Source organism: Dendropsophus ebraccatus, chromosome 2, assembly GCF_027789765.1.
Source record: "Dendropsophus ebraccatus isolate aDenEbr1 chromosome 2, aDenEbr1.pat, whole genome shotgun sequence".
Lineage (NCBI taxonomy): Eukaryota > Metazoa > Chordata > Amphibia > Anura > Hylidae > Dendropsophus > Dendropsophus ebraccatus.
This window is the reverse complement of record NC_091455.1, coordinates 219,200,627-219,222,650: the sequence shown is the minus strand read 5'-3', so window position 1 is coordinate 219,222,650 and position 22,024 is coordinate 219,200,627. Positions and strand designations below refer to the sequence as shown.

Here is a 22,024-nt window from a genome sequence, read left to right as displayed (position 1 = left end):
AGGAGGGTACTGCCCCTCTGCAAGGTGCTACCCTACGCACCAGACCATGGGTGCCTAATGGTGAATACGACCCTGCAGGTATACAGGACCCCAAAACTATACACTACAAGTGCACGGGACCTCCACCAACTATATACTACAGGTATACAGGACCCCAAAACTATACACTACAGGTATACAGGACCTCCACCAACTATATACTTCAGGTATACAGGACCTCCACCAACTATATACTACAGGTATACAGGACCCCAAACTATACACTACAGGTATACAGGAACTCCACCAACTATATACTACAGGTATATAGGACCCCAAACTATACACTACAGGTATACAGGACCTCAAAACTATACACTACAGGTATACAGGACCTCCACCAACTCTATACTACAGGTATAAAGCACCTTCACCAACTCTATACTACAGGTATACAGGACCCCCAAACTTTACACTACAGGTATACAGGACCTCCACCAACTATATACTACAGGTATACAGGATCCCAAACTATACACTACAGGTTTACAGGAACCCAAAACTATACACTACAGGTATACAAGGTCTCCACCAACTATATAATACAGGTATACAGCACCCCCACCAACTCTATACTACAGGTATACAGGACCCTCAAACTATGCACTACAGGTATACAGGACCCTGAACTATACTACAGGTATACAAGACCTCCATCAATTATACACTACAGGTATCCAGGACCCTCAAACTATAAACTACAAGTATACAAGACCTCCACCAACTATACATTACAGGTATACAGCACCAACTATATACTACAGGTATACAGGACCCCATAACTATACAGAACAGGTATACAGGACCTTCACCAACTATACACTGCAGGTATACAGGACCTCCCTCAACTATACACTACAGGTATACAGCCCCCCCCAACTACACACTACAGGTATACAGGACCCCCCCTCCCAACTATACACTATAGGTATACAGCCCCCCCAACTATGCACTACTGATATGCAAGACCCCTAAAAACTATACACTGTGGGCATACAGAACCCCTCCAACTATGCACTACAGGTATACACTAATTCCACTGATTAACTCAGATGAAACAAAACCTTTAGCTTGGCCTCCTGGGCACCTTAGAACAAATCTAATTAACACACTGACACTTTATACCCGGGCAGCGCCGGGTACATTTTCTAGTCCAGTATAAATATGTTTATTTGCATATTTACAGGTAACAGCGGTAAACATTAATATTGTTAACCCTTTCTGAGACAGTAAGCTTGTGATATGTACGGTCTTCCATGTAAAACAGTTGCAGCAGTCTATGTACTGTTAGTCTGGTCTTGGTCAAACAGAGCCATAGCCAGATGGACCCGAGAGCCCAGGGCTTCCAGGTTGCTGAGCACACATCGGTGGTAGCCCTCTCCGGACAGGTGGGTGCTGCACTTCTTTAGAGAGAATCTCTGCACCAGAGCCGGCTCCACTGCTCTAAACACATGGAGCTCAGAGTATCGCAAGAATAGCTCCAGGAGTTCTTTGTCACCATTATCCTCATCCTCTTCCTCCTGCACTTCTGCTGCCATCCGGCTTCTGGCTCTCATGAAGTCCGAGTTATAGAAACAGAATTCTGAGGAAGAAAGACGGTCAAAATGTCCATCACGGAGGAAGTCTGCAGATTGTTGAGCAGAAAAGCCATGACGTAAAACGTCGGGACTATACTCCTGATAGTGGACAGGGGAGAACACCTGCCAAGCACCAATGGCATTCATCCGACAGCGGTTCAGCGCCTCTGTCGTCACCTCACTCCAAACACTCAACAAAAAAAAGAGAGTGTCCATTGAGTGTTTTTTAGACACCACCTCCATGAGGCGCACCTGAGATGGTACCCCCGTACGTACACTGGACAGCTCAAGACGTAGGAATGTATAGCGTCTTTCCAGTTCCGTTAGCATGGCACGTACGTCCTCATACACATCCTTATCCTGCTCAGAAGAGCCAACCTCATATACTAATAGTACAGTAAGAGCCACATTTTCTTGAGGGTCAAGGAGGTTTGTTGCAAAGGCATCAAGAAATCCTGCAATATGGTCAATATCAGAAGGCAATAAGGGTAATATCAGCTGGACTCTTGTGGCTTCTGTCACATACGGCATAGGAAGAATCTCCACAAGACCCAGGGGGCGCAAAAGGCTAAGGCGCTTGGTTATCACCCCAACATGACCCCTTTCAGTGGTAGCTTCTAGCAGAAGGTCCAACATGTACTCCATCCCCCTTGTGGGATCGAAGCGTCTGTACCCATTGAGCAGCCGCCGCTTCCTGAATTGCAGCCATGGAAGGTACCGCTGGTTGAGTTGATCTAGGGCTTCTTCAAGGACCTGCTGGACATCCAGTAGCCAAACACCCTGCAGAGGACACTTAGGGGCCCCGTCTGGACAGGAGAACGTGTGACCCTCTGTAAAGTATTCCCAAGTCAACAAATCAAAACGAGACGTAGGACTGAATGATGGATTCACTCCAATTGGCCATATGCGACCGGCGTCTCCATTGGGTGTGAAGGATGAAAGATTCCGGATCTCACTCTGAAAAAAAGCAACAGGCACATAGTGAGGAAGAGCAGGGAACAACCTTCATCCATCAACCCACTCTCCACACCAGGAAATCCTCTCCACCGCCCTACTCGCTACATCACAGGAATCAAACTCAAATACACAAAAAGCTGGACAAACTCGCAGGCCAACCATGATATTTATTGAAGCGTTGGGAAGAATCCAGTGTTATGGGCAGTACGTATGACGTGGACGCCGGTAGCAAATTAAAGGGGTACTCCCGCAAAAATCTTTTTCTTTCAGATCAGCTGGTTTCAGAAAGTTATATATTTATAATTTATGTCTATTTAAAAAAAGGTTTTCCATACTTCAGCTGCTGTATGTCCTGCAGGAAGTGGTGTATTCTCTCCAGTCTGACACAGTGCTCTCTGCTGCCACCTCTGTCCATGTCAGGAACTGTCCAGAGCAGCAGCAGATATGATGGAGGCCCCACTTACCTGCAGCCGCTGAATCCTGCCATACGTCTTGTGCAGTCTTATCTGGCTGAGCTTACGCTGAAGCTTGTACATCACCAGAGGATCCTTCACGGGGTGAACAGACAGCGCAGACGCCAGCAGGGTCTCAGCGATATCCTCCACATCAGCATTTCTGGGAAGATCATAGGAAACAAACTGCAAGCCCTGGAACCATAAGAGGGAGAACGACAGAGGGGTGAAACTACTAGGTGAGGGGTGGTGTCTATGGCCGAGGGCTGCCGTCCGTGTTCTATGGCTGAGGGCTCCTGTATGTGGTCTACAGCCCATGACAGGTAGTTGTGACCTCCCGACAGAAGCATGGTGTCTTAGGACCCTTGCAGTGCTGAGCTCCTGGGTTCCCATCCAGCCAAGGACTGATACAAATGATGACAAGCTATGTACAGCACTGGGGAACATGTTGGCGCTATACACATATATACACACAGAAATGATTTCTACATCTCCAGGTCATGCCCAGGTCTTGGTTTTTACCTGATAATCTGGCACACACGCAATGCCCAGAGTGTCCTGCAGGCAGCGCCCCAACCACTCATCTGCTCTTGAACTTAAGATATCAGAACGACAGAAATCCAAGTGTGGCCCCAAGCTTAGGAGAAGGGCCCTGGAGAGAAGGTATCCGGAGCCCCCATGGCAATAGCGCCAGCCTGCCTGGCCACCTATGAACTCCATGGGCTGACCAATGTACACGGGAGGTCCCGGGCTCAGATGGCTGACAAATTCCTGTAGATGAAAGCCATTGGAGAAGGCATCATCCTGGGAGATATAGAACCAGTCATACGTGGATAGAAGATGCGTCTCCATGTAACGCAGGGTGTGGTACATCACCCACACCGGCCGCTCATCTCCATGTGACACCACTTCCATTCCTGAGGGCATTTTCGGGCCCCGGGCCCCTGTGAAGAATATTAAATGGCTGACATGAGCTGACAGAGTCCGATTCACAGCCACAGCAAGAGAGTTCAGTGTGGAGCGAGAAGACAGGATGACCACCGAGAGGCGCTCTCTGAATCCAAGCTCTGACTGAATGTAGCGGGTCCTGTGGGGACAAAGGGGGTGACCCATCAACAACAGACCACACACCCCGACGCCAGCCTGTGCAGGCAAAGCCCCAACACACATTAATGCTGGACACCCTGTCACCGGGGGAGAAGACCCTTCTATAGGAGCAGAGGGACACCCTGTCACCGGGGGAGAAGACCCTTCTATAGGAGCAGAGGGACACCCTGTCACCACGAGAGAAGACCCTTCTATAGGAGCAGAGGGACACCCTGTCACCGGGGGAGAAGACCCTTCTATAGGAGCAGAGGGACACCCTGTCACCAGGGGAGAAGACCCTTCTATAAGAGCAGAGGGACACCCTGTCACCGGGGGAGAAGACCCTTCTATAGGAGCAGAGGGACACCCTGTCACCACGAGAGAAGACCCTTCTATAGGAGCAGAGGGACACCCTGTCACCGGGGGAGAAGACCCTTCTATAGGAGCAGAGGGACACCCTGTCACCGGGGGAGAAGACCCTTCTATAGGAGCAGAGGGACACCCTGTCACCGGGGGGAGAAGACCCTTCTATAGGAGCAGAGGGACACCCTGTCACCGGGGGAGAAGACCCTTCTATAGGAGCAGAGGGACACCCTGTCACCGGGGGGAGAAGACCCTTCTATAGGAGCAGAGAGACACCCTGTCACCGGGGGGAAGATCCTTCTATAGGAGCAGAGGGACACCCTGTCACCACGGGGGAGAAGACCCTTGTATAGGAGCAGAGGGACACCCTGTCACCGGGGGGAGAAGACCCTTCTATAGGAGCAGAGGGACACCCTGTCACCGGGGGAGAAGACCCTTCTATAGGAGCAGAGGGACACCCTGTCACCGGGGGAGAAGACCCTTCTATAGGAGCAGAGGGACACCCTGTCACCGGGGGAGAAGACCCTTCTATAGGAGCAGAGGGACACCCTGTCACCGGGGGAGAAGACCCTTCTATAGGAGCAGAGAGACACCCTGTCACCGGGGGGAGAAGACCCTTCTATAGGAGCAGAGAGACACCCTGTCACCGGGGGGAAGATCCTTCTATAGGAGCAGAGGGACACCCTGTCACCGGGGGGAAGATCCTTCTATAGGAGCAGAGGGACACCCTGTCACCACGGGGGAGAAGACCCTTCTATAGGAGCAGAGGGACACCCTGTCACCGGGAGAGAAGACCCTTCTATAGGAGCAGAGAGACACCCTGTCACCGGGGGGAGAAGACCCTTCTATAGGAGCAGAGGGACACCCTGTCACCGGGGGAGAAGACCCTTCTATAGGAGCAGAGGGACACCCTGTCACCGGGGGGAGAAGACCCTTCTATAGGAGCAGAGGGACACCCTGTCACCGGGGGGAAGATCCTTCTATAGGAGCAGAGGGACACCCTGTCACCACGGGGGAAGATCCTTCTATAGGAGCAGAGGGACACCCTGTCACCGGGGGGAGAAGACCCTTCTATAGGAGCAGAGGGACACCCTGTCACCGGGAGAGAAGACCCTTCTATAGGAGCAGAGGGACACCCTGTCACCGGGGGAGAAGACCCTTCTATAGGAGCAGAGGGACACCCTGTCACCGGGGGAGAAGACCCTTCTATAGGAGCAGAGGGACACCCTGTCACCGGGGGAGAAGACCCTTCTATAGGAGCAGAGGGACACCCTGTCACCGGGGGAGAAGACCCTTCTATAGGAGCAGAGGGACACCCTGTCACCACGGGGGAGAAGACCCTTCTATAGGAGCAGAGAGACACCCTGTCACTGGGAGAGAAGACCCTTCTATAGGAGCAGAGGGACACCCTGTCACCACGGGGGAGAAGACCCTTCTATAAGAGCAGAGGGACACCCTGTCACCACAGGGGAGAAGACCCTTCTATAGGAGCAGAGGGACACCCTGTCACCGGGAGACAAGACCCTTCTATAGGAGCAGAGGGACACCCTGTCACCGGGAGAGAAGACCCTTCTATAGGAGCAGAGGGACACCCTGTCACCGGGGGAGAAGACCCTTCTATAGGAGCAGAGGGACACCCTGTCACCGGGAGAGAAGACCCTTCTATAGGAGCAGAGGGACACCCTGTCACCGGGAGAGAAGACCCTTCTATAGGAGCAGAGGGACACCCTGTCACCGGGGGAGAAGACCCTTCTATAGGAGCAGAGGGACACCCTGTCACCACGGGGGAGAAGACCCTTCTATAAGAGCAGAGGGACACCCTGTCACCACGGGGGAAGACCCTTCTGAGTACCCATGATGCCCATCAGCAATCAGCACCTCACTACTACGCTACATTACTGTCTCTGCACTCACCTCAGCACCTTCTTGTGTGGAGCGTGTGGCTTGCGGCTGTATGGAATAATCTGAGGCTTCAGATCATGTATTGGGGCTCCCTGTTGGCCTGTTTGTATTCCATGGACACTGAGGAGGTTGTCCGCACAGGGGCTGTCATCTTCCTGGATCCAGGAGACCCGTAAGAGGCTCAGGCTGCAGCCTATGGACAGGCCAAGTATGAGCGGGAGTGTCGGCCGCAGGAGCCCCAGCAGCAACGGGTAAAGTCTAGGAGCCATCCTGTAAGGGAAGAACATAAAACATGAACACATCTTATAATAGGAGGCGGGATGGCGAGGAAGCCATGGTGAGAAACAAGAGACCACCAACAGGCAGAGGCGGCCCAATGGTGAAGCAGAGACCGCCTAACGGTGGAGCAAAGCCCCCCAAAGGAAGAGACCACCCAATGGTGGAACAGAGATCACTAAAGACAGAGATACCTGTAAAGCCTGAGGGTCAGCAGAGCGGCTGTGAGACCCCCACCAGATGACACAGGCTTCAGCAACCCGCACAGTGCAAAAGCCAAACGTAGTGATGAGTCCCCTCAGGATTATTCCTCATGTAGACAAATGGGGGGGGAGGTAAAGCTGTCCTGCCCAGCTGGGGGGCTACAGTACAACCTCTGGAGCTTCCCTGTGGGTTATATACTGCCTACCCAGGACTGATCCCATTACATGGACTGTTTTTCTTGGCCGTGGATTTACCTATACCAGACTCCCCTGTACACTGCCCATTGTCCCCAATCCCTGAGTCCCAACCCTATTCTCCACACAACGACCTCCCGGCCTCCGCGCACTGCCCTTGTCCCATACACACACCGACCTCCCGGCCTCCGCGCACTGCCCCTGTCCCACACACACACACACACACACACACACACACCGACCTCCCGGCCTCCGCGCACTGCCCCTGTCCCACACACACACATACACCGACCTCCCGGCCTCCGCGCACTGCCCCTGTCCCACACACACACACACACACTGCCCCTGTCCCACACACACACATACACCGACCTCCCGGCCTCCGCGCACTGCCCCTGTCCCACACACACACACACCGACCTCCCGGCCTCCGCGCACTGCCCCTGTCACACACACCGACCTCTGCGCACTGCCCCTGTCCCACACACACACACACACACATACACTGACCTCCCGGCCTCCACACACTGCCCCTGTCCCACACACACACACACCGACCTCCCGACCTCCACACACTGCCCCTGTCACACACACCGACCTCTGCGCACTGCCCCTGTCCCACACACACACACCGACCTCCCGACCTCTGCGCACTGCCCCTGTCCCCCACACACACACACACACACACACACACCGACCTCCACGCACTGCCCCTGTCCCACACACACACACACACACACACACACACTGACCTCCCGGCCTCCACACACTGCCCCTGTCCCACACACACACACACCGACCTCTGCGCACTGCCCCTGTCCCACACACACACCGACCTCCCGGCCTCCGCGCACTGCCCCTGTCCCACACACACACCGACCTCCCGGCCTCCGCGCACTGCCCCTGTCCCACACACACACCGACCTCCCGGCCTCCGCGCACTGCCCCTGTCCCACACACACACCGACCTCCCGGCCTCCGCGCACTGCCCCTGTCCCACACACACACCGACCTCCCGGCCTCCGCGCACTGCCCCTGTCCCACACACACACACACACCGACCTCCACGCACTGCCCCTGTCCCACACACACACCGACCTCCCGGCCTCTGTGCACTGCCCCTGTCCCACACACACATCGACCTCCACGCACTGCCCCTGTCCCACACACACACACCGACCTCCACGCACTGCCCCTGTCCCACACACACACACCGACCTCCACGCACTGCCCCTGTCCCACACACACACACACACACCGACCTCCCGGCCTCCGCGCACTGCCCCTGTCCCACACACACACACACACACCGACCTCCCGGCCTCCGCGCACTGCCCCTGTCCCACACACACACACCGACCTCTGCGCACTGCCCCTGTCCCACACACCGACCTCTGCGCACTGCCCCTGCCCCACACACACACCGACCTCCACGCACTGCCCCTGTCCCACACACACACCGACCTCCACGCACTGCCCCTGTCCCACACACACACACCGACCTCCCGACCTCTGCGCACTGCCCCTGTCCCACACACACACACACACACACACCGACCTCCACGCACTGCCCCTGTCCCACACACACACACACACACACACATACACTGACCTCCCGGCCTCCACACACTGCCCCTGTCCCACACACACACATACACCGACCTCCCGACCTCCACACACTGCCCCTGTCCCACACACACACACACCGACCTCCCGACCTCCGCGCACTGCCCCTGTCCCACACACACACACACACACACCGACCTCTGCGCACTGCCCTTGTCCCACACACACACACACACACACACACACACCGACCTCTGCGCACTGCCCCTGTCCCACACACACACTGACCTCCCGGCCTCCACACACTGCCCCTGTCCCACACACACACACACACACCGACCTCCCGGCCTCCACACACTGCCCCTGTCCCACACACACCGACCTCTGCGCACTGCCCCTGTCCCACACACACACCGACCTCCACGCACTGCCCCTGTCCCACACACACACACACCGACCTCCACGCACTGCCCCTGTCCCACACACACACCGACCTCCACGCACTGCCCCTGTCCCACACACACACACCGACCTCCCGGCCTCCACACACTGCCCCTGTCCCACACACACACATACACTGACCTCCCGGCCTCCACACACTGCCCCTGTCCCACACACCGACCTCTGCGCACTGCCCCTGTCCCACACACACACACACCGACCTCCACGCACTGCCCCTGTCCCACACACACACACACACACACACACACACCGACCTCCCGACCTCTGCGCACTGCCCCTGTCCCACACACACACACCGACCTCCACGCACTGCCCCTGTCCCACACACACACACACACACACACACACACACACACACATACACTGACCTCCCGGCCTCCACACACTGCCCCTGTCCCACACACACACATACACTGACCTCCCGGCCTCCACACACTGCCCCTGTCCCACACACACACACACACACACATACACTGACCTCCCGGCCTCCACACACTGCCCCTGTCCCACACACACACCGACCTCCCGGCCTCCACACACTGCCCCTGTCCCACACACACACCGACCTCCCGGCCTCCGCGCACTGCCCCTGTCCCACACACACACCGACCTCCCGACCTCCGCGCACTGCCCCTGTCCCACACACACACACACCGACCTCTGCGCACTGCCCCTGTCCCACACACACCGACCTCTGCGCACTGCCCCTGTCCCACACACACACACACCGACCTCCGCACACTGCCCCTGTCCCACACACACACACACCGACCTCCACACACTGCCCCTGTCCCACACACACACACCGACCTCCCGGCCTCCGCGCACTGCCCCTGTCCCACACACACACACACACACACACACACACACACCGACCTCCACGTACTGCCCCTGTCCCACACACACACACACACACCGACCTCCACGCACTGCCCCTGTCCCACACACACACACACACACACCGACCTCCTGGCCTCTGTGCACTGCCCCTGTCCCACACACACACACACACACCGACCTCCCGACCTCTGCGCACTGCCCCTGTCCCACACACACACCGGCCTCCGCGCACTGCCCCTGTCCCACACACACACCGACCTCCCGGCCTCCGCGCACTGCCCCTGTCCCACACACACACCGACCTCCCGGCCTCCGCGCACTGCCCCTGTCCCACACACACACCGACCTCCCGGCCTCCGCGCACTGCCCCTGTCCCACACACACACCGACCTCCCGGCCTCCGCGCACTGCCCCTGTCCCACACACACACCGACCTCCCGGCCTCCGCGCACTGCCCCTGTCCCACACACACACACACACCGACCTCCGCGCACTGCCCCTGTCCCACACACACACACACACCGACCTCCGCGCACTGCCCCTGTCCCACACACACACACCGACCTCCGCGCACTGCCCCTGTCCCACACACACACCGACCTCCCGGCCTCCGCGCACTGCCCCTGTCCCACACACACACACACACCGACCTCCGCGCACTGCCCCTGTCCCACACACACACACCGTCCCCGGCCTCCACACACAGTCCCCGGCCTCCACACACCGTCCCCGGCCGGGGAAAACGCCCATCACACCTACCAATCTGCACAGAGCCCAATGGGGGGAGGGGCACTATAGAGATGAAGACAGCGACGGGGGAGGAGAGGGAGCAGGCACATTACCTGGGAGCCGCATCACCACCGAGATCACTGCCTGCAAGAGAGAAGAACGTCGTCACCTCCAAGAGACCAACACCCCCCCAACATACAGAGATAGGGGGTCCTCTCCCCCTCAGGGTATGAGCAGTTATGGGGGTACTCTCCCCGTACCTGTATGTGGAGTTATGGGGGTCCTCTCCCCGTACCTGTATGTGCAGTTATGGGGGTCCTCTCCCCGTACCTGTATGTGCAGTTATGGGGGTCCTCTCCCCGTACCTGTATGTGCAGTTATGGGGGTCCTCTCCCCGTACCTGTATGTGCAGTTATGGGGGTCCTCTCCCCGTACCTGTATGTGCAGTTATGGGGGTCCTCTCCCCGTACCTGTATGTGCAGTTATGGGGGTCCTCTCCCCGTACCTGTATGTGCAGTTATGGGGGTCCTCTCCCCGTACCTGTATGTGGAGTTATGGGGGTCCTCTCCCCGTACCTGTATGTGCAGTTATGGGGGTCCTCTCCCCGTACCTGTATGTGGAGTTATGGGGGTCCTCTCCCCGTACCTGTATGTGGAGTTATGGGGGTCCTCTCCCCGTACCTGTATGTGGAGTTATGGGGGTCCTCTCCCCGTACCTGTATGTGGAGTTATGGGGGTCCTCTCCCCGTACCTGTATGTGGAGTTATGGGGGTCCTCTCCCCGTACCTGTATGTGGAGTTATGGGGGTCCTCTCCCCGTACCTGTATGTGGAGTTATGGGGGTCCTCTCCCCGTACCTGTATGTGGAGTTATGGGGGTCCTCTCCCCGTACCTGTATGTGGAGTTATGGGGGTCCTCTCCCCGTACCTGTATGTGGAGTTATGGGGGTCCTCTCCCCGTACCTGTATGTGGAGTTATGGGGGTCCTCTCCCCGTACCTGTATGTGGAGTTATGGGGGTCCTCTCCCCGTACCTGTATGTGGAGTTATGGGGGTCCTCTCCCCGTACCTGTATGTGGAGTTATGGGGGTCCTCTCCCCGTACCTGTATGTGGAGTTATGGGGGTCCTCTCCCCGTACCTGTATGTGGAGTTATGGGGGTCCTCTCCCCGTACCTGTATGTGGAGTTATGGGGGTCCTCTCCCCGTACCTGTATGTGCAGTTATGGGGGTCCTCTCCCCGTACCTGTATGTGCAGTTATGGGGGTCCTCTCCCCGTACCTGTATGTGCAGTTATGGGGGTCCTCTCCCCGTACCTGTATGTGCAGTTATGGGGGTCCTCTCCCCGTACCTGTATGTGCAGTTATGGGGGTCCTCTCCCCGTACCTGTATGTGCAATTATGGGGGTCCTCTCTCCGTACCTGTATGTGCAGTTATGGGGGTCCTCTCTCCCTCAGGGTATGTGCAGTTATGGGGGTCCTCTCCCCGTACCTGTATGTGCAGTTATGGGGGTCCTCTCCCCGTACCTGTATGTGGAGTTATGGGGGTCCTCTCCCCGTACCTGTATGTGGAGTTATGGGGGTCCTCTCCCCGTACCTGTATGTGCAGTTATGGGGGTCCTCTCCCAGTACCTGTATGTGCAGTTATGGGGGTCCTCTCCCCGTACCTGTATGTGCAGTTATGGGGGTCCTCTCCCCGTACCTGTATGTGCAGTTATGGGGGTCCTCTCCCCGTACCGGTATGTGCAGTTATGGGGGTCCTCTCCCCGTACCTGTATGTGCAGTTATGGGGGTCCTCTCCCCGTACCTGTATGTGCAGTTATGGGGGTCCTCTCCCCGTACCTGTATGTGCAGTTATGGGGGTCCTCTTCCCGTACCTGTATGTGGAGTTATGGGGGTCCTCTCCCCGTACCTGTATGTGGAGTTATGGGGGTCCTCTCCCCGTACCTGTATGTGCAGTTATGGGGGTCCTCTCCCCCTCAGGGTATGTACAGTTATGGGGGTCCTCTCCCAGTACCTGTATGTGGAGTTATGGGGGTCCTCTCCCCGTACCTGTATGTGGAGTTATGGGGGGTCCTCTCCCCGTACCTGTATGTGGAGTTATGGGGGTCCTCTCCCCGTACCTGTATGTGGAGTTATGGGGGTCCTCTCCCCGTACCTGTATGTGCAGTTATGGGGGTCCTCTCCCCGTACCTGTATGTGCAGTTATGGGGGTCCTCTCCCCGTACCTGTATGTGCAGTTATGGGGGTCCTCTCCCCGTACCTGTATGTGCAGTTATGGGGGTCCTCTCTCCGTACCTGTATGTGCAGTTATGGGGGTCCTCTCTCCCTCAGGGTATGTGTAGTTATGGGGGTCCTCTCCCCGTACCTGTATGTGGAGTTATGGGGGTCCTCTCCCCCTCAGGGTATGTGCAGTTATGGGGGTCCTCTCCCCGTACCTGTATGTGCAGTTATGGGGGTCCTCTCCCCGTACCTGTATGTGGAGTTATGGGGGTCCTCTCCCCGCACCTGTATGTGCAGTTATGGGGTTCCTCTCTCCAGGGCCGGCCTTAGGTTAAAAGGCGCCCTGTGCGAATACTTTTTTGGCGCCCCCCCCCCTTAAAGGGGTTCTCCAGCGCTACACAAAAATGGCCACTTTCTTCCAGAAACAGCCGCTCTCTTGTCTGCAGTTTGGGTGGGGTTTTGTAACTCATTTCCATTGAAGCGAATAGAGCTTGCTTGCAAAGCACACCTGAACTGGAGTCAAGAGTCATGCTGTCTCTGGAAGAAAGTGGCCATTTTTTTGTAGTGCTAGATAACCCCTTTAAGGTAGCATAAAACTTCTTCAGCCTCCCATCCCTCCAAATGACATACAGCGCCCATTACCTGATCCCCCAGCCATAAACACGACTACCCTTCAGCCATTTACGCAACTACTACTTCCCCCTCAAGCCATACAAAAAACTACCCCCTTAGCCCACAGCCATACAAACAACAACCCCCCCAGTCATACAACTACCCCCCCCCCCCCAGTCATACAACTACCCCCTTAGCCCCCAACCATACACACAACTACAACGACCTTTAGGTTTAACAAAATAAAAGTTGACATTTTTTAAATAATTGTGGTTAAAATTACCCTATTCTATTCCAGCTTTCAGGCTATGCTGGGGTTGTAGTCATGTCATATTCCAGCTATCAGGCTATGCTGGGGGTTGTAGTCATGTCATATTCCAGCTTTCAGGCTATGCTGGGGGTTGTAGTCTTGTAATATTTCAGCTTTCAGGCTATGCTGGGGGTTGTAGTCTTGTAATATTTCAGCTATCCGGCTATGCTGGGGGTTGTAGTCTTGTAATATTTCAGCTATCCGGCTATGCTGGGGGTTGTAGTCTTGTAATATTTCAGCTATCCGGCTATGCTGGGGGTTGTAGTCTTGTAATATTTCAGCTATCCGGCTATGCTGGGGGTTGTAGTCTTGTAATATTTCAGCTATCCGGCTATGCTGGGGGTTGTAGTCTTGTAATATTTCAGCTATCCGGCTATGCTGGGGGTTGTAGTCTTGTAATATTTCAGCTATCCGGCTATGCTGGGGGTTGTAGTCTTGTAATATTTCAGCTATCCGGCTATGCTGGGGGTTGTAGTCTTGTAATATTTCAGCTATCCGGCTATGCTGGGGGTTGTAGTCTTGTAATATTTCAGCTATCCGGCTATGCTGGGGGTTGTAGTCTTGTAATATTTCAGCTATCCGGCTATGCTGGGGGTTGTAGTCTTGTAATATTTCAGCTATCCGGCTATGCTGGGGGTTGTAGTCTTGTAATATTTCAGCTATCCGGCTATGCTGGGGGTTGTAGTCTTGTAATATTTCAGCTATCCGGCTATGCTGGGGGTTGTAGTCTTGTAATATTTCAGCTATCCGGCTATGCTGGGGGTTGTAGTCTTGTAATATTTCAGCTATCCGGCTATGCTGGGGGTTGTAGTCTTGTAATATTTCAGCTATCAGGCTATGCTGGGGGTTGTAGTCTTGTAATATTTTAAGCTATCCGGCTTAGCTGGGGGTTGTAGTCTTGTAATATTTAAGCTATCAGGCTATGCTGGGAGTTGTAGTTCACCGGCAGCCACAGGTTGGGAACACTATGAGATACAATAACATCTACTGACAGTCTGTACTTGAGATTATCAAAACTACCCAGAAAGTCTGATACAATGGCTGCAGCTGTCACCTGTCACTATCACCAGGGACTGTGCCAGAGTCTATTTTATACACTAGCACAGCTCTGCTAAACCAGGTGCCAGGATCACTGATACAGCTCTGCTACACTAGTCATTATCATTAATACAATTCTGCTCATCCAAATAGCCTGATCACTAAAGCTGCTCTGCTATACCGAGTACAGTTATCACTTAGACAGCTCTGCTATACCGAGTAGTTATCACTTAGACAGCTCTGCTATACCGAGTACAGTTATCACTTAGACAGCTCTGCTATACCGAGTACAGTTATCACTTAGACAGCTCTGCTATACCGAGTACAGTTATCACTTAGACAGCTCTGCTATACCGAGTACAGTTATCACTTAGACAGCTCTGCTATACCGAGTACAGTGATCACTTAGACAGCTCTGCTATACCGAGTACAGTGATCACTTAGACAGCTCTGCTATACCGAGTACAGTTATCACTTAGACAGCTCTGCTATACCGAGTACAGTGATCACTTAGACAGCTCTGCTATACCGAGTACAGTGATCACTTAGACAGCTCTGCTATACCGAGTACAGTGATCACTTAGACAGCTCTGCTATACCGAGTACAGTTATCACTTAGACAGCTCTGCTATACCGAGTACAGTTATCACTTAGACAGCTCTGCTATACCGAGTACAGTTATCACTTAGACAGCTCTGCTATACCGAGTACAGTTATCACTTAGACAGCTCTGCTATACCGAGTACAGTTATCACTTAGACAGCTTTACTGCACCAGCTACCCTGACCACCCACACAGCTCTGCTACAACAGCTACTGTCCACACCAGTTATTACAGACACCATTTAGCTGCATTAGTTTCCGTGATCACTCGGTTGTGCAGCCATTTTTCTTTCTGCCCTGAGAGCAGAGGTCAGAGGTCAGAGGTTATATAATAATAATCTCCGTGCAGGACTTCAGTGCGGAGAAAACCATGTGCTGCAGCTGCCAGGATCCCCAATATATCCAGAGCAAGTCCGATACCCCAGTCACCCCCACATCACCGATACCCCAGTCACCCCCACATCACTGATACCCCAGTCACCCCCACCTCACTGATACCCCAGTCACCCCCACATCACTGATACCCCAGTCACCCCCACATCACTGATACCCCAGTCACCCCCACCTCACAGATACCCCAGTCACCCCCACCTCACAGATACCCCAGTCACCCCCACCTCACAGATACCCCAGTCACCCCCACCTCACTGATACCCCAGTCACCCCCACCTCACTGATACCCCAGTCACCCCCACCTCACTGATACCCCAGTCACCCCCACATCACAGATACCCCAGTCACCCCCACCTCACTGATACTCCAGTCACCCCCACCTCACTGATACCCCAGTCACCCCCCACATCACTGATACCCCAGTCACCCCCACCTCACTGATACCCCAGTCACCCCCACCTCACTGATACCCCAGTCACCCCCACCTCACTGATACCCCAGTCACCCCCACCTCACTGATACCCCAGTCACCCCCACCTCACTGATACCCCAGTCACCCCCACATCACAGATACCCCAGTCACCCCCACCTCACTGATACTCCAGTCACCCCCACATCACAGCCAGTTCCTCCCCCGCTCTCTGCACATCCTCTGTCCTCTGACCTCCTGTCCGCACCGCCCGCTCTCCCTCTTCTCTCTCCAGCCGTCCATGCACCTCCGGCTCTGATAACAGTCCTGACTGAGCCCAGAGCCTATTATCAGAGAGATGCAGGAGCACTACCCGGCCAGCAGGGGGCGCTCCAGCAGACAGCGCTGCACTGCACACCTGACTTACTAATAGCAGTTAGATGTGCTGTGTGCAGGAGCGCCCCCAGCTGGCCGCCCGCCCCCCTCCCCTGGTTCGGTCTGGGCGCTCCTGCACACAGCACATCTAACTGCTATTACTAAGTCAGGTGTGCAGTGCAGCTCTGTCTGCTGGAGCGCCCCCTGCTGGCCGGGAGTGAGGCGCCCTGTGCAAGCCCACAGCTCACACACCCCAAAGGCCGGCCCTGCCTCTCCCCCTCAGGGTATGTGTAGTTATGGGGGTCCTCTTCCCCTCAGGGTATGTGTAGTTATGGGGGTCCTCTCCCCCTCAGGGTATGTGCAGTTATGGGGGTCCTCTCCCCCTCAGGGTATGTGTAGTTATGGGGGTCCTCTTCCCCTCAGGGTATGTGTAGTTATGGGGGTCCTCTTCCCCTCAGGGTATGAGCAGTTATGGGGGTCCTCTCTCCCTCAGGGTATGTGCAGTTATGGGGGTCCTCTCCCCGTACCTGTATGTGGAGTTATGGGGGTCCTCTCCCCGTACCTGTATGTGTAGTTATGGGGGTCCTCTCCCCGTACCTGTATGTGTAGTTATGGGGGTCCTCTCCCCGTACCTGTATGTGTAGTTATGGGGGTCCTCTCCCCGTGCCTGTATGTGTAGTTATGGGGGTCCTCTCCCCGTACCTGTATGTGTAGTTATGGGGGTCCTCTCCCCGTGCCTGTATGTGTAGTTATGGGGGTCCTCTCCCCGTACCTGTATGTGGAGTTATGGGGGTCCTCTCCCCGTGCCTGTATGTGCAGTTATGGGGGTCCTCTCCCCGTACCTGTATGTGCAGTTATGGGGGTCCTCTCCCCGTGCCTGTATGTGTAGTTATGGGGGTCCTCTCCCCGTGCCTGTATGTGTAGTTATGGGGGTCCTCTCCCCGTACCTGTATGTGCAGTTATGGGGGTCCTCTCCCCGTACCTGTATGTGCAGTTATGGGGGTCCTCTCCCCGTGCCTGTATGTGTAGTTATGGGGGTCCTCTGGGGGTCCTCTCCCCGTACCTGTATGTGCAGTTATGGGGGTCCTCTCCCCGTACCTGTATGTGCAGTTATGGGGGTCCTCTCCCCGTGCCTGTATGTGTAGTTATGGGGGTCCTCTCCCCGTACCTGTATGTGCAGTTATGGGGGTCCTCTCCCCCTCAGGGTATGTAGAGTTATGGGGGTCCTCTCCCCGTGCCTGTATGTGTAGTTATGGGGGTCCTCTGGGGGTCCTCTCCCCGTACCTGTATGTGCAGTTATGGGGGTCCTCTCCCCGTACCTGTATGTGCAGTTATGGGGGTCCTCTCCCCGTGCCTGTATGTGCAGTTATGGGGGTCCTCTCCCCGTGCCTGTATGTGTAGTTATGGGGGTCCTCTGGGGGTCCTCTCCCCGTACCTGTATGTGCAGTTATGGGGGTCCTCTCCCCCTCAGGGTATGTAGAGTTATGGGGGTCCTCTCCCCGTACCTGTATGTGCAGTTATGGGGGTCCTCTCTCCCTCAGGGTATGTGCAGTTATGGGGGTCCTCTCCCCGTACCTGTATGTGGGGGTCAGCTGACCTTTTCCCGCTCTTCTCAGCTCCGATCACCTACATGATAAATAATAAACAATGAGTAGCCGGTCACGTGCTCACAGCAGCGGTACAATTCGTCTTACGTAACTTCCGGTTGTGTATAATAAAGTTTGTTGCCCCCCCCCGATCACGTGGTATAGAGGAGACACGTGACGTAGAATTCCGCTTTCTGAGAGAGTCGCCGTAGAGCGGAGGAGACTGCGGCTGCTGCTGGCGCTGTGATGGTTACCCAGCGCCACCTAGTGTTTGTGATGTGTAATGACATCCCTAAGCCTGTGTCAGCGCAATAATGTGTATAGCATAGTACCGCCTCTACTATCCTATACAATATCCTAATCCTATATACCCCCTAATACTATATCCTAATCCTATATACCCCCTAATACTGTATCCTAATCCTATATACCCCCTAATACTATATCCTAATCCTATATACCCCCTAATACTATATCCTAATCCTATATACCCCCTAATCCTATATACCCCCTAATACTATATCCTAATCCTATATACCCCCTAATCCTATATACCCCCTAATACTATATCCTAATCCTATATACCCCCTAATACTATATCCTAATCCTATATACCCCCTATAATACTATATCCTAATCCTATATACCCCCTAATACTATATCCTAATCCTATATACCCCCTAATACTATATCCTAATCCTATATACCCCCCAATACTATATCCTAATCCTATATACCCCCCAATACTATATCCTAATCCTATATACCCCCCAATACTATATCCTAATCCTATATACCCCCTAATACTATATCCTAATCCTATATACCCCCTAATACTATATCCTATTCCTATATACCCCCTAATACTATATCCTAATCCTATATACCCCCCAATACTATATCCTAATCCTATATACCCCCTAATAATATATCCTAATCCTATATACCCCCTAATACTGTATCCTAATCCTATATACCCCCTAATACTATATACCAACTAATACTATATCCTAATCCTATATACCCCCTAATACTGTATCCTAATCCTATATACCCCCTAATAATATATCCTAATCCTATATACCCCCTAATACTATATACCAACTAATACTATATCCTAATCCTATATACCCCCTAATACTGTATCCTAATCCTATATACCCCCTAATACTATATCCTAATCCTATATACCCCCTAATACTATATACCAACTAATACTATATCCTAATCCTATATACCCCCTAATACTATATCCTAATCCTATATACCCCCTAATACTATATCCTAATCCTATATACCCCCTAATACTATATACCAACTAATACTATATCCTAATCCTATATACCCCCTAATACTGTATCCTAATCCTATATACCCCCTAATACTATATCCTAATCCTATATACCCCCTAATACTATTTCCTAATCCTATATACCCCCTAATACTGTATCCTAATCCTATATACCCCCTAATACTATATCCTAATCCTATATACCCCCCCCAATACTATATCCTAATCCTATATACCCCCTAATCCTATATACCCCCTAATACTATATACCAACTAATACTATATCCTAATCCTATATACCCCCTAATACTGTATCCTAATCCTATATACCCCCTAATACTATATCCTAATCCTATATACCCCCTATAATACTACATCCTAATCCTATATACCCCCTAATACTGTATCCTAATCCTATATACCCCCTAATACTATATCCTAATCCTATATACCCCCCCCCCAATACTATATCCTAATCCTATATACCCCCTTTGGGTGTATATAGGATTAGGATATAGTATTAGGGGGGGGAGGTATATAGGATTAGGATATAGTATTAGGGGGTATATAGGATTAGGATATAGTATTAGGGGGTATATAGGATTAGGATACAGTATTAGGCTAGGTTCACACTATGTAACTGTGCGGCTGTATTTTTTACGCGGCTGTAAATGTGCGGATGAAACTCCGGCCGTGGGAAAAAATAGACATGTGGCTCAAAACATACGGTCATTTACTTGGAAATCTGGTTCAACTAAAAATAACAAATAAAATCTTAAGAAAGTGATGGAAACACCTCTGGATGCATCTGGGAAAGCAGGGAAACAGTTTACATGACTCGCTATTACCGGGGTTTGCGATCCTCTGCAGTAATGCCGATGTCTCTCATGGTTAATATATTAAAATAATTAATTAGTACAGGAAGCTGCATAAGCCGGTAATTCATATTGCCGGTAATAGAGCTTTCTGTACTAATCATCACTTTACTGTAATGAAAACATCAAATGTTTCTTCTAATTATGTTATCACAATAGCATTATTAGAAGAAACATTTAGAATTATATGTGCTCTCAGCTGATTGGCTGATCGGCTGAGCGCACATATAATTAGCGGGTCCGCAGTACAGTCACTTCATTGTGCTGCGGACCAGCGAAGAGACAACATCGGGGTGAGTATAGAGCTCTCCCCACCCCCTCCCCGGCACTGCACCCCTCCCAGCAAGGAAGGGGGGGTCACTTAACCCCTTCCTTGCTGGGATGGGTGCAGTCTGACATCAGTCTGGCCCCCAGGGGGTTAAGGGGGATGCAATACATCCTCCCTTAACCCCTTGGGGGCCAGACTGTAAGCAGCGATCTGTAAAGATGCTGCATACTGTAAGGAGCACAACACCGCTCACAATGATGGGTGTTGTGCTCCTGTTTGTGTGTTTTTTGTGTGTTTCTCCCTTTTTGTTTTTCAGATATCGGTATCCTGTGGATTACGTTGGATTCCGTGGACTACGTCGATGACCAGCGTTTTTTTTTTTTATAAAATGGTCAATGAGGGGTGTGGGGGTGTTTTTATTTGAATAAAAAAAATGTTTAACTTGTGTCTTGTCTTTATTTCATTACTTTATAGACTTAGTAGTGGAAGCCGTCTAATAGACAGAATCCATTACTAAGTTGGGGCCTAGTGTTAGCCGGTATAAAATGGCTAACACTAACCCCCTATTATTACCCCAGTACCCAATGCCACCAGGGGTACTGGGAAGAGTCGGGTGCCAGTGGTCCCGGAGCGTCAAAATTGGCGCTCCTGGACCGGGCGGCAGCAGGCTGGTAAGATTTAGGCTGGGGAGGGCCTAAACCAATGGCTCTTCCCACCCTGGTGTTACCAGGCTGCTGTCGTTTGGTTTTTAACCCGGCTGGTTATAAAAATAGGGGGGACCCTATGCGGTTTTTTTAAATTATTTATTTATTTATTTTAAAAAAACCCGCATAGGGTCTGGTAACACCAGGGTGGGAAGAGCCATTGGTTTAGGCCCTCCCCAGCCTAAATCTTACCAGCCTGCTGCCGCCCCAGTCCAGGAGACCACTGGCACCCGGCTCTTCCCAGTACCCCTGGTGGCATTGGGTACTGGGGTAATAATGGGGGGTTAGTGTTAGCCATTTTATACCGGCTAACACTAGGCCCCGACTTAGTAATGTATTCCATCTATTAGACGGCTTCCACTACTAAGTCTATAAAGTAAAGAAATAAAGACAAGACACAAGTTAAATTTTTTTTTTATTCAAATAAAAACACCCCCACACCCCTCATTGACCATTTTATTAAAAAAAAAAAAAAAAAAAACAACCGCTGGTCATCGACGTAGTCCACAGAATCCGACGTAATCCACAGGATACCGATATCTGAAAAACAAAAAGGGAGAAACACACAAAAAACACACAAACAGGAGCACAACACCCATCATTGTGAGCGGTGTTGTGCTCCTTACAGTATGCAGCATCTTTACAGATCGCTGCTTACAGTCTGGCCCCCAAGGGATTAAGGGAGGATGTATTGCATC

At 53.0% G+C, this 22,024-nt stretch overlaps 1 protein-coding gene across 3 annotated transcripts; it reads right to left on the bottom strand.

Annotated features, from left to right (window-relative positions):
* Window positions 1-1,195: 1,195 nt before the first annotated feature.
* On the bottom strand, window positions 1,196-18,288 carry LOC138784082 (chondroitin sulfate glucuronyltransferase-like). Of its 3 annotated transcripts, none has more exons than XM_069959594.1 (6): window positions 18,178-18,288; window positions 10,761-10,791; window positions 6,389-6,646; window positions 3,548-4,112; window positions 3,038-3,220; window positions 1,196-2,573 (listed from the first exon to the last, which is right to left on the bottom strand). In XM_069959594.1, exons 3-6 carry the CDS (start codon window positions 6,643-6,645, stop codon window positions 1,317-1,319), a joined length of 2,262 nt encoding a protein of 753 aa, XP_069815695.1. In that variant the 5' UTR covers window position 6,646; window positions 10,761-10,791; window positions 18,178-18,288; the 3' UTR covers window positions 1,196-1,316. The 3 variants fall into 3 exon arrangements, with proteins under 3 accessions (XP_069815695.1, XP_069815696.1, XP_069815694.1); XM_069959595.1 differs by lacking the exon at window positions 18,178-18,288 and adding an exon at window positions 12,063-12,131; XM_069959593.1 differs by lacking the exons at window positions 10,761-10,791; window positions 18,178-18,288 and adding an exon at window positions 10,678-10,757.
* Window positions 18,289-22,024: the final 3,736 nt, after the last annotated feature.